The 12,171-nt window shown below is 57.4% G+C and overlaps 1 protein-coding gene across 3 annotated transcripts in view; it reads right to left on the bottom strand.

Moving 5' to 3' along the window:
- PCNX3 (pecanex 3) overlaps positions 1-12,171 on the bottom strand; it is a 46,819-nt gene that overhangs the window by 12,349 nt on the left and 22,299 nt on the right. For all 3 annotated transcript variants that reach the window (XM_053278248.1, XM_053278246.1, XM_053278247.1), the window contains 15 exons: positions 11,562-11,594; positions 10,880-11,051; positions 10,637-10,747; positions 9,864-9,955; positions 9,273-9,382; positions 9,038-9,143; positions 8,447-8,539; positions 7,868-8,018; positions 6,690-6,831; positions 4,033-4,210; positions 2,914-3,022; positions 2,270-2,399; positions 2,083-2,141; positions 1,535-1,750; positions 384-637 (listed from right to left, as the gene is read on the bottom strand). In XM_053278248.1, the coding sequence (XP_053134223.1) occupies positions 384-637; positions 1,535-1,750; positions 2,083-2,141; positions 2,270-2,399; positions 2,914-3,022; positions 4,033-4,210; positions 6,690-6,831; positions 7,868-8,018; positions 8,447-8,539; positions 9,038-9,143; positions 9,273-9,382; positions 9,864-9,955; positions 10,637-10,747; positions 10,880-11,051; positions 11,562-11,594 (1,956 nt within the window). The remainder of the gene's footprint in view (positions 1-383; positions 638-1,534; positions 1,751-2,082; positions 2,142-2,269; positions 2,400-2,913; positions 3,023-4,032; positions 4,211-6,689; positions 6,832-7,867; positions 8,019-8,446; positions 8,540-9,037; positions 9,144-9,272; positions 9,383-9,863; positions 9,956-10,636; positions 10,748-10,879; positions 11,052-11,561; positions 11,595-12,171) is intronic.

The following is a 12,171-nucleotide window of genomic DNA, read 5'->3' as shown; positions in this document are numbered from 1 at the left end:
AAGATTTTGGCGAAAAGCCTGCCGTGCGCTGACCTGTCCTGTGCAACTCTCAGGGCTGTCAGAGAGCCAGAGCCCTCCCCTCCTCGAGCAGAAAAGCCCTGGGGAGGGCTACACTTCCCAGTACTCTGCGCCCACCTTGCGAGGTGGCTCAAAAGGGCTCCGCCTCCCTTCAAGGAGCCCCCTGGAGCTGGGCAAAATGCACCACCGGGCAGTGGGTCATCTCCGATTGGTGCCAGGGGGCCTGTGCAGAGTACTCGGCCTTGGCCACAGGCGACAGGTGGATGGGGGCCCACCCCTGACCCCCCCCACACACACACCTGGGGCCCTTGCAACAACCAAGACCATCCAAGGGTTCCGATGGGCCAATACCCTCCGGGCCTCACCTTAACGTAGTACGTGATGAGGATCTTCCGCAGGTCAAAGACCTGGAGCATGGAGGCCGCGTTGTTGTCGCTGATGCTGTAGCCCTCCAGGACGTACTTGGTGGCCGCCACCTCCCAGGCCAGCCAGCGCTGCCCGAAGGCCGCGTTGAAGCTCAGCATGCGGGGCAGGTGGCCCGGCTCGCAGCAGCAGCAGCCCTCGTCTTCCTCCACGCCCTCCGTGATGGCCTCCACCTCGCGCTGCTGGCAGTAGGTCCCTGGGGGGGGCAGGGAGAGGGCAGTCCACAGACTGAGAGGCAGGCAGGGGCTAGTGGACCCCCAAATGCAAGTTCACCTGTGAACGAGCCTGCCATGGGATGTGGCGATGGCCCCGAGAAAAGCTGGCATGGCTTGAAAGGGGGCTTCGAGAAATCCACGGAGGACAGGCCTGTCAAGGGCTACTAGCCGGGTGGCTAGTGGCCTCCAGCCTCGGAGGCAGGATGCCTCTCAATCCCAGTTGCAGGGGAGCCACAGCAGGAGGGAGGGCACACCCAAACCTCTTGCCTGTGGGCTTCTCAGGGGCATCTGGTGGGCCGCTGTGTGAAACAGGAGAGTGGACTAGATGGGCCTTTTGGGGCCTGATCCGGCAGGGCTGTGCTTCTGAGCTTCTCCATCCAGGCCAGGGAGGAGAGCTGGGCTTGAGGCAGCAAGCACAGACTCTCCCCTCTGCTAAGCAGGGTGTGCCCTGGCTTGCATTTGGAGGAGCCTTGACCTGGGAGAACAGTCCGCTGGGGCCGTAGATCAGTGGCAGGACTTTGGCTCGGAAAGGCAGAAGGCCCCCAGGTTCCGTTTCTAGCTTCTTCAGCGAGAGCTGGAGGACTCTCCAGCCCGAAACCTCGGAAAGCCACCGACAGTCAGCGTGGGCTATGCTGGAGGACCAACGGCCCAACTCAGTATAAGGCGGTTTTCCCTGCCTGAAGCCTTGGAGAAGCTGCGGCCAGTTTATTAAGTCACTGCCAGTCAGCATAGACAATACTGAGCAAGACGGATCGAGGGTCCGACGCGGTACAAGGAAACTTCCTCCGACACGAGCGAGGAATCCCGGGACGCTTCCGCTGCCCGCCCTCCCTCCCCTCGCGTGGGCCTCCCCTTCGCCGCCACCAGCGGAAACTCACCGCGGAACTCGAGGCCTCGCAGCTGGAAGGTGACCAGGCCGTTCCCGATCTCGATGAGGTGCACCAGGGCGTTCAAGTAGTCCGAGGCCAGGATGAAGCAGTCGCCCGTGGCGTAGTTGCCCCACCGGCCCAGCAGCAGGTCCCCGCAGAGCGTGTGCTGCAGGGAGCGCGTCAGGTGTTCGTAGAAGATGGAGTTCAAGTTGTTGTCGTCAGCTCCTGCACATAAGGTGCATGTGCATTGAGCAGACCCTTGCACTGAGCGGGGACCAGAAGCCCTCCAGGGTCCCTTGCATGCAGCACGTCCTTCCCTGGTAGACTACTTCTACCATTAAGAATAGCTAGATGCTGTTTTTCAACACAAAATGTCAGACAGATCCCCGGCAACAGCCACTGGAGGAATGCTGTGCTGGGGACGGATAGGGCCAGTTGCTCCCCCCCTGCTCAGGAGAGACAATCAACACTTTGAGAAGGTGCCTCCTTGGCCAGTGAGCAGGGACTTTACGGCATCTCTACCATCGCAGGCACCGCCGCACCTTCTGGAAACCTACCTGGGTTGCGATCGAGTTGCGTGGCCAGCCGGGTGTTGGAGTGGTCGACCCTCTTGGTGCTGAAGAGCGGCAAAGAGACACCAGATCTTAGCCCTCATACACCCCCCAAGCGCTCTGGGGGCCAGAGAGCGCCCGCCCCGGGGACTCCCTCCCCACCTCGGAAGCCCCTCCTTGGCTCTCCACTCACTTGTAGTCCCGTTCCCAGAACTTGACCGGGCGGGCGTAGGACATGATGAAGACGGCACTGCCCAGCAGCGGGTTGAGAGGGGTGGAGAAGAGAGCGGAGAGGACGGCCTGGACGAAGAGGATGGCCGAGTCTGGGCAGGCGGGGGTTAAGGGGGCACCGGCAAAACACTCCAGCTGGGACTGGGGGGTGGGAGAGGGGGCACTGCCACTGCCCAGAGATCCAGGGTCCCAACACTGCCAGACAGGCCTCTACTGTCTGGTTCCAGGGAGGCTGATGAGCCAGAGGGGGCTGGGTCGGCTCTGGGCCTGGAATCTCGTTCCGGATCCACCTCCAGGCTCCACAGCCAGGAAAGCTGGGCTCTACGCCCTGCGGGAGCTGTGCCGACGGATCCCCAGCGGTGGTGCTTCAGGGGCCGGTGGATCACAACTCCCATCACCCACAGCAACAATGTACTGTGGCTGGGGGTGATGGGAGTGGTAGTTCAGCAACCTCTGGAGAACCACCGGCTGGGAACCCCTGAGCACCCGATGACCCTGGGGGGGTCTTGCGAGTACAGAGGGGAAAGAGGGAACGTTGTCTTCACACCACGCAGCGGCTGAGAAGCCTCTCCGCCCCGAAAAGTCCTGGCAGCGGCAAAAGGATACGAGGCACGGCGAAAGGCTGAGCGAAGGCGTGGAAAGCCGAGCCCCACGTGATCTGCCAGGGGGCGATGTAGGTGAGCACGAACCGCAGCTTGTACAAGAGATCCCACAGCTGGAGTGGAGAGCAGGAGGAGAAAGAAGAAAGGTATACACATGCGGCCCCACAGGTCAGAGCTGTTGTCCATAGCATTGGAGAACAGAGATAACATGCTCTTGAACATGGAGGCTCCATTGGCCAATCGTGACCCAGACTGTTTCTGTCCACAGCCTCTGGAGTTGCTTCTGGAATGAAGACTGCTACTTCTTGCCTTCCTGGTCTCAAGGAACAGGGCTCAGAGAACCTCTTCCAGAAAGCACAGAGGGAGGGAAGACGGCCCAGCGCAGAGGTTCCTCCAACACTGAGTCGGGGACTAGGAATGGGGCCTTTTCGGTTGTGGCCCCTCAGCTCTGGAACAGCCTGCCGAAAGAGCTCCACCAGGCTTCCTCCCTCAGGGTCCTTACAGAGCAGCTCAAGACCCATCCCTTTAGAGAGGTGCTTTAAACGTTGTATCTGCGTTTTATATCTGCTGGTCTTACCTTTTAACTTGTCATTTTAAATGTGATTTCAACAGAGTCGTTTACAATTGATTTTTATCCATTTTATTAGCGTTATACTGTGTTCACACCCAGAAACGGAATATCTGTTTTACTGGTTTTGTGAGCCCCCCCCCAACTGCCGTGTATTAGAGGGGTGTGGCATACATTTGTGCCATAAATGTTTTAAGTAAAAAGCAATTTATATATTTTTAATACCAATAAAAAGAGAAATAAATAAAAAGTTGGTGGGAATGCAACACCCACCGTCCCCAATCCAGCCGTGCTCCCTCAGGGATTCCCAGACATTGCTGACTACAACTCCCATAATCCCCAGCCAGCAGCCACTGCAGCTGGGGATGCTGGGAGTTATAGTCAACAACCTCTGGGAATCCCTTTTAGAGGGAACAGTGCCCAGGAGGAACCCAAGCCACTGTCGCGGGGCCGGTGGGAGCTGCAGCCCCACAAGATCTGGGGCCCTGCCCTGGATCTCCAGCCCCTGAGGGCCGCTTCCGTGGGCATCGGGGCGAGGTCCAGGCTGGCACGCACCTTGCTGAAGAGGACGGACATGACGAAGTAGTCCGCGAGGAAGCCCTTGGAGAAGTGCTTGTAGTCGAACCGGAAGAAGAGAACAGTGAAGCCCAGCGTGACGTACTGCTGGGAGGAACAGCAAAAGGAGCAGCGCAGAAGCTTCAGGCCTGCGATGGTGACAAAGAGGGCACGGCAGCTGGGGGGCGGGGGGGGAGAAGACTGTGTCAGTGATGCATTCAGACTGAAGTGGGGGGGGCGGGGGGAGAAAGAGGCCTTCCAAACCCCTGGATGTTTCTTGCAGGCAACATCGGAGGCATTACTTTTCACATATGTGGGGCGGGGGCCTCCTGGGGGTGCCCCCGTCCAGCCGATGCCCCACCGCTGCTGCCTGGCCACCAGTGTGCGTGTGTGTCGTCGCTATTTCCCCCTCACCACTGCTATTTCCTCCTCTTCACTGCTGGGGTGTCGCGCATGCGCAATAGGAGTATGGAGTGTCACATCCCGTGATGTCACGACCCCTGCTAACTTGGCCAAGAGGCACCTTTTAACATGGTGATTCTCTTGTATTGAGCAGGGAGAGAGCAACTGGCCCTCTCCATCCCCAGCACAGCATCCCTCCAGTGGCTTTTGCTGATGTCTATCTTATCTTTCTTTTTTAGATTGTGAGCCCTTTGGGGACAGAGAGCCATCTTATTTGTTTGTTATTTCCCTGTGTAAACCGCCCTGAGCCGTTTTTGTAAATCAAATTGATGATGATGTTGATGTTGATGATGATGATGATGATGATGATGAATGCAGGATGTGGGGTGCTAAGAAGGGCACAAGTCACCACAGCAAGGAAGCCACAAAGCCACAAAGAAAGCGATACCCTTTGTTGTGAGCCCTTTGGGGAAAGGGAGCCATCTTATTTGTATGTTATTTCTCTGTGTAACTTGCCCTGAGCCATTTTTGGTAGGGCAGTATAGAAATCGAACAAACACACACACACACACTTTTACATTTCCAGGGAGCCCAGAGCACTGTACACTGATGAGTGAGCAAAGAGACCCCTTTTAGAAGTGACAATTCTCTTATATTTAGCAGGGGGAGAGCAACTGGCCCTATCCACCCCCAGCACAGCCTCCCTCCAGTGGCTGTTGCTGATATCTGCCTTATGTTTCTTTTTCGGTCGTGAACCCTTTGGGGACAGGGGCCCCCCAAAGGATATCTCATTTATCCATATCTTATTTATGCAATATTTATTTTTCTACATGAACCACTTTGATAATTTGGGTTGAAAAGCGGTATACAAATATCCGTAGTAGTAGTAGTAGTAGTAGTAGTAGTAATAATAGTAGTAGTAATAGTACACAGTTAGGTTTATCCTCACAAAAACTCTGGTGCCCAGTGTCACCTAGTAAGTTTTCATGGCTGAAGGGGGATTTGAATTTGGGTCCTGCGGGGTCCTAAACTCCAACCCAGGGCTGCGACAGTTGGGCTGTGCCGTTGTTTTTGGACTACAGCTGTCATCGTCCCCAGCCACAGTGGCAAATAACCAGGAATTATGGGTTGTGGTGTAGTGGTAGTAGTGCTGGACTAGGACCGAGGAGACCCGAGTTCAAATCCCCATTCAGCCATGAGACTTGCTGGGTGACTCTGGGCCAGTCCCTTCCCTCTCAGCCTAACCTACTTCACAGGGTTGTTGTGAGGAGAAACCTAAGTATGTAGTACACTGCTCTGGGCTCCTTGGAGGAAGAGCGGGATATAAAATGTGGTTTAAAAAAAAAAAAAGTTAGGCAGCCCTGCTCTAACCACACCACCACGATGGGTGTGGATTGGATTTCTGATTGGATTTCTGGATTCAGATAAATCAGTCAAAAGTTTTGCAAAGTTTTTTCCCCGGGCAAGTCACAGAGATAAATTGCAGGGTCCCAAAGCCCTACTCAGCCCCTCCTCTGAGGGTCATCAGGTACTGCCCAGACACACAACCGGGATCCAAGGTTGAAGGCTGCTCTCGTGACTTTCTACCTCACTAGTAGCCCAGGGCAAAAACCCAGGCAACCTGGCGGGGCAACGCCAGGATCAGGCTTGATCCCAGCGCCCCACACATGTATAGCCAGGGTGGAGTGCAGCAGACACGCAGAGGATTTGGTATTGGGCACACAATGCCGCTTCTTAAGCAAAGCAAGTTCCTAGCCCTCATGGGGGCAAAAATGGGTTTCAGTGTGTGTGGGCACTGCTTGGTGAATCTCCGGAGCTGAAGTGGAGGCTAGAGGTCAGTAAGGGGGCCAAGGAGGATTTCCAACAGTCATCGTCTAGGACTTCGGCACCCTGTTCCTCTTTCCTCATGACTAATGAACGTGGGGTGGTGGTGGGGGAATGACACAGCCCACTCAGAATCAGCGTTTGCTGGAACAGGGATTCCCAGATGCTACTGACTACAACTCCCAGCATCCCTCCCTGCAATGGCCTTCCACTGGGGATTATGGGAGCTGCAGCCAACAACGCCTGTTACAGGAACACTGATTACCAGAGCCTGGCTTTTCCCGAAACCACAATACTGAGCGAGGGAGGACACTGCGCCCCACAGGCAGCCTTAGACAGCAATGCAGAGGGGCCACTTGAAGAGAGCGACCAGCCCATGGCGGCCCACTGCCACAGAATGGGGATTGCGCCCCAAACACAGAGGCACCTACTAGATGCAGTCCTGCTGGGTAGCGCTGGCAGAGTGGGCATCCGTGGTGAGGGCGTAGAGCACCACGGCCGGGTAGATGAAATACTTCTCCACGCACTGGAGCCAGGCGTAGAGTTTCTCGAACCACATCATCTGGGCAGCACCTGGGGAAACAGGGTGGGAAGGGAAAGAGGGGCCCCTGCTGCCGCGTCAAAGGATCGAGGGACAGGCGCAGCTGTCTCGCGCCAAGTAAGACCAGAGGTCCGTCTAGCCTGGCGCTGCTGACTCTGACCGGCAGCAGTTAGAAAACTGCTGCCGGTCAGAGTCAGCAGCGCCAGGCTAGACGCCTGAAGCAAAGGTCGCTTCCAAGAGCCTTTAAGCTGGAGATGCCGGGAGCTGAACCTGGGGCTTTCGGCACAAGAAGCTTGCGCCCACTTACGGAGCTACAGGCCGATAGCTACAGCTGATGGGAACTGAAGTTCAACAAGAGCTGGAGGCCTCACTTGGCCAACCTTGCACTAAGGACATCGTGCTGGTTTTCAAGCTCCTGGCCTGCAACGCGGAAGCCATGGTGCACACAGGCAGGGTGCATTTCCTCAGAGGCCTGCTCTTCTCCCCACATCCCAGGGCTGAGCTGGGAGAAAGAGACCCCCCCCACACACAGCATGTAATTAATCTGTGGAATTCTCTGCCACAGGATGCGGCGATGGCCACCAGCCTGGGTGGCTTTAAAAGGAGCTTAGACAAAGTCATAATAGACAGGTCTATCAAGGGCTACTAGTCTGGCGGCTATAGGCCACCACCAGCCTCAGAGGCAGGATGCCTCTCAAGACCAGTTGCAGGGGAGCCACAGCAGGAGAGAGGGCACACCCAAACCTCTTGCCTGTGGGCTTTTCCGAGGTATCTGATGGGTCACTGTGTGATATGGGATGCTGGACAAGACGGGCCTTGGGCCTGACCCGGCAGGGCTGTTCTTAGGATCCAGGGGCTCCCAACCAGGGTTCCTCCAGATGTTGCTGAACTACAACCCCCATCACCTCCCGCTATTGTAGCGGGGGGTGATGGGAGTTGTAGTTCAGCAACAGCTGGAGGGACCCTGGTTGGGAACCACGGTTATGACCCTTGAAACACGGCTTGGCTCTGCCCCCGGGAAGCCAGGGAGTGCCACCCCCTCCTTGGTGCACCGGCCCGCACACTTACTGCGCACTTCAAACTGGCTGTACTCCCGCGGCTTGAGCATCGGCTGCGAGAGGCAGAACCAGGGCTGCTGCTTCCGGAGCTGGGGCAGCAGGTAATGAGCGAGGAAGCCGACCAGGCCCGCCAGGGCATAGAGCACGTATTCGAGTGCAGACTGAACAGGGTGGAAGGAGAGATGGGAGACATTGCACAGAGACACAACTCATGCGACCACAGGCTCAGTCACAAACGGGTTCGGTTCTCCCAACCTAGAGACACAGGCCTCTGACAGGGGCGGCCCTTCCATGGGGCCAGGTGAGGCAGCGGCCTCAAGGGACAGACACCAGCAGTGTGACTCCCGCCACCATCACTGCGGGAGCAGCTCTGTGGGATAGATCCGACCTCTTTCGGTTTTAGAAGTGGGCTGAACCCCCCGCCCCAGGGCCAAGGCAGCGTCCTGCATCTCGCGCAGGACGCCCCTGGATCTCACGAGGCCGCTCCACCCGGGGCCCGTTCAGACATGCAGAGTCAACACCCAAGCTCCTTTGGAAGCAGCAGTAGCCTGCAGCCCTTGGGGCCACTCCCTCCCCACAACCTTCCTACCTTAAGGGCGATGAAGACCGTGCTGGCGCTGATGGCAAAGGTCAGGACTGCGATGACCAGACACATGACCAGGTCGGAATGAAGGATCTCCCGCTGGGTTGGGGCGAGGAAGGAGGAAGAGGAGGAGAGAGAGGTTGGAACTTTGGGGGAGCACGTTCCCTCTGCCCCAGACAACCAGCCCCTTTGTATCTTGGCCCTCCCGGTCCCTCCCGTTCGACAGCAACCGCTCCTCAAAGCCCTCTTGGCCCTCGCTGAGGATCACCCCACCACTAAGCCCACACACTATGGGGAGCAAAATCCTTCTGTTTAGGGCATGGCCTAAACAGAACGTGGCCACACAGCTCAGCGGAAGAGCATCTGCTTTGCATGCAGAAGGTCTCAGGGTGCCAATCCCTGGCAGCGAACTCCTGACAGGGCAGAGAAATCGACTCCTGCCTGAAACCTTGGAGAGCTGCTGCCAGCCAGGGTAGACAAGACTGAGCAGACAGACCAAGGGTCTAGCTCAGCCTACGGCAGCCTCCAACGTCCCTGTGCCTGCAGACAGACGCCTCTCCTTCCCAGCAACCCGCCACGGCTCCCCCACCTTCTCACCAGCGAACTGCGCAGTTTCTCGGGCAGGGGGTCCTTAATCCCGACGGGAGGGGTCTCCACGCTGCCGTTCTCGAACTCCGGGAAGAGCTTGGTCCGGATCAGGGACCTAGGAAAGGACACACGCGGTGACCCTCTGGCCGTTCCGTTTCTCCTCCCTCCGCCTTGCATTCGTCCCCCCAGATGGAACCGGCCACTAGCAGCTGGCTCAGAGACGAGTTCAAGGTGGGATACAGACCAGAGGACAGTGGGATCGCTGCTCTGCCGGCTCAGGTGATAGGAGAGAGCCATGAGGAGTCCACAGAAGACCGAGAAGAGGACAGGCACGTGCTGATCATCCCAGGGAGCCTGGGGGCGGGGCAGACAGAGAGAGAGAGAGAGAGCGCAAAGGACGTCAGTCGGGCTCAGATCCCACCTCTCCTCAAAGTCTCACTCGGCACATGAATTGGCCATTGTGGCTGGGGATGATGGGAGTTGTAGTCCAGCAACATCTGGGGACTCAAGGTCAACAACTCCTACGTTAAGAGTCCTGTGTAATGAACGGAGAAGGCTTCCTCGGTGAAGCAGACGGGGTGGGGTGGGGGGAGGAAAGGTGTAGAAGACAAGAGAGGAAACCAGAAAGGAAAAGAGCTATTGGCAGGTGTGGGAAGAAGGCAAGAAAGAGAAGGATCAGGAAGTGGGTCCATTCATATATCCAAGGAAAGCAAAAGATTCCCTGCACCTACACCCCTGACACACCTGCACCTTCACACCCATCTCAACCCCGCCAAAGGCCGGTCTGGCCAGATCCTCCCCCTCCTCCACAACCCTCCCCACAAAGGCCCAGTACCTTGATGGCTCCAAGGCAGAACCCGTACAGAAGGGCAGCCACGAGGATGCTGCGGAGGAGGCCGAAGAGGGCGGTGAAGGGGCTGGTGGCAGCTGAGGAAAGAAAGACGGGGACTCCATCAACACCCCTCCTCTCCAGATCACTTCTGTAGACACAAGACTGGGGTGGGGGTGGGGGACGACCACTTGCTGCTGTGCACCAGCAATTAGGGACATAAGAAACGACCTTCTACTGAGTCAGATCTGTTAAGCTCAGGATTGTCTACACGGACTGGCAGCGGCTTCTCCAAGGCTTCAGGCAGGAGTCTCTCTCAGCCCTCTCTTGGGGATGCTGCTAGCAGGGAGGGAACCTGGGACCTTCTGTGTGAAAGCAGGCAGGTGCTTTTCCCCTGAACTACGGCCCCATCCCCTTAGGGGAAATATCTTAACAGTGCTCTCACACATCGCCTCCCATTCAAATGCAAACCAGGGCAGGCCCTGCTTAGCAAAGGGGGTGATTCATGCTCGCTGCCGCAAGACCATCTCTCCTCTATTTTTTTACCCTGTTTCTTGAATCGTGCGAAGTGATGGCCCCACCTTTGGTGCGGGGCTGGACTAAATGGCCTTTGAGGTTCCCTTCCCATTCCAGTTCAAACAGCCAGAGCCATATGCTTTTTACTCATGGGGGGAAACAGGAAGGGAATCCTTCTCCGTGGTGCCTCAAGCAGCACCTCAGACACCCCAAATCCTCCAGCCCTCTCCCCCCACCCCGCCTCTCGGCCCCTCCTTCTGCACCTGTTCCACCAAAGATGTGCATGTCCACCTGCTCCAAAATGTACATGAAGAACGTGTTGACTTGAGGGAGGAGTCCGAAGAGGAAGATGGCTGGGAAGCAGAGGGTGAAGACTGGGCAGAGGGGAGAAGAACGGGGTTAAAACCTTGGAGGGGAAACCCCTCCGAGCTGCCCAGGAGAGTCCCGAAGACACGCTCCCCGCGGCACAAAAAGCTCCTGCTCCCACCCCTCCCACAGCCGCTCACCAGCAGCCACGTCGCGGGCGCAGCAGAAGAAGTTGGCGGAGAAGAGCGTGAGGCCGTAGAAGGCCACGGGCGGGAAGGGCGTGGCGTGGGCGCAGAGGTCCAGCGCCCAGATCAGCAGGCACGCCACGCAGAAGTACACCGGGCGGCTGTAGGCAATGATCCAGTTGTGCCCCTGCAAACAGAGAGGGAGCCTGTGGATTTTTTTTTTAGAAGGCCACTTGAAGAAAGAAAAAGCCCCTTCCGGAGCGACAGGCCCCCCCCCCCGTCGGCTTTTGGCTGGGGCGGGGCCATCCGGAGCGCAAGGCCCGCCCCCTCCTGAGCCAAGACCAGGGCTGCACAACTGTCCCACGCCCCAGCAGCTGATTGTGGACTACAACTCCCATCAACCCCCAGACTTGTAGTCCAACATCCACAGGAAGGCTGAAGCTGTGCTGCCTTGAACAAGATGACCCCATGCCTGCCTTCTGAGGTCGTCTCTCTGGCGCCCCCCAGTGGCAGCTATTCCCACTACCCTCTCTGAGGAATACGCCCTGGTGGGCGCGATTCCCTGCCCGTCCCTCCCACAGGACAGCTCTGGGGGGCGGGGGGGTGGAGGGGCCCAAAATGCACAGGGAGGAAGCTGTGACCGCCCCACAATTGCCCACACCACCTGCACTCCCGCCCCACAACCAGTGGTACTCACATGCATTGGAGAAGCAGCATCGGGTTGAACGCTCTGCGGTGGGGGGAAATAAGTCGGGAAAGGGGGTGGGTATACGTCAGACCTCCTGCCCTTCACACAAAAATCTACAAACATACACATACACATACACACAGTATTGCGTGCACACTTATGGATGGGACGGCGTCTTCAGCAGTCAATGGGGATCTCTGGCCTTCTCCATGTCACCCATAAGCAAAAAACGGAATCTCCCACCAGCTGCTTTTCCGCCTCAGGCCTGTTTTTCTCCGCATTGCCGGCCAACATACCCAGGAATATTTGCAGTCGTTTGTGGCAGAAATCTCTGCTGCCGGAGGGGGCTGTTATGACTTGGGCAATGTGCTTTTGAAAAACGGTTACTGCTGTAGTGCCTCCCATTTTCAAATTCTTTTAGAAGAGGGAGACTGATGAAGCAGCACCCCGGGAGCGTCTTCTAAAGGTGATGGGGCACGATGGGGGAGACCCCGTCCCTGGCTTCCACCGACCAGAACTACGCCAGCAGCAGGGGCGAGAGCAGGGCCCAAGGCAACGGGAGGGCCCTGGGCAGGGGCGAGTCGTGCAAACACCACGGTGAGTCCGGCGTGCCCTCAAA

This window comes from Hemicordylus capensis, chromosome 14 (assembly GCF_027244095.1).
Source record: "Hemicordylus capensis ecotype Gifberg chromosome 14, rHemCap1.1.pri, whole genome shotgun sequence".
Lineage (NCBI taxonomy): Eukaryota > Metazoa > Chordata > Lepidosauria > Squamata > Cordylidae > Hemicordylus > Hemicordylus capensis.
This window is presented reverse-complemented; position numbering and strand designations above follow the sequence as displayed.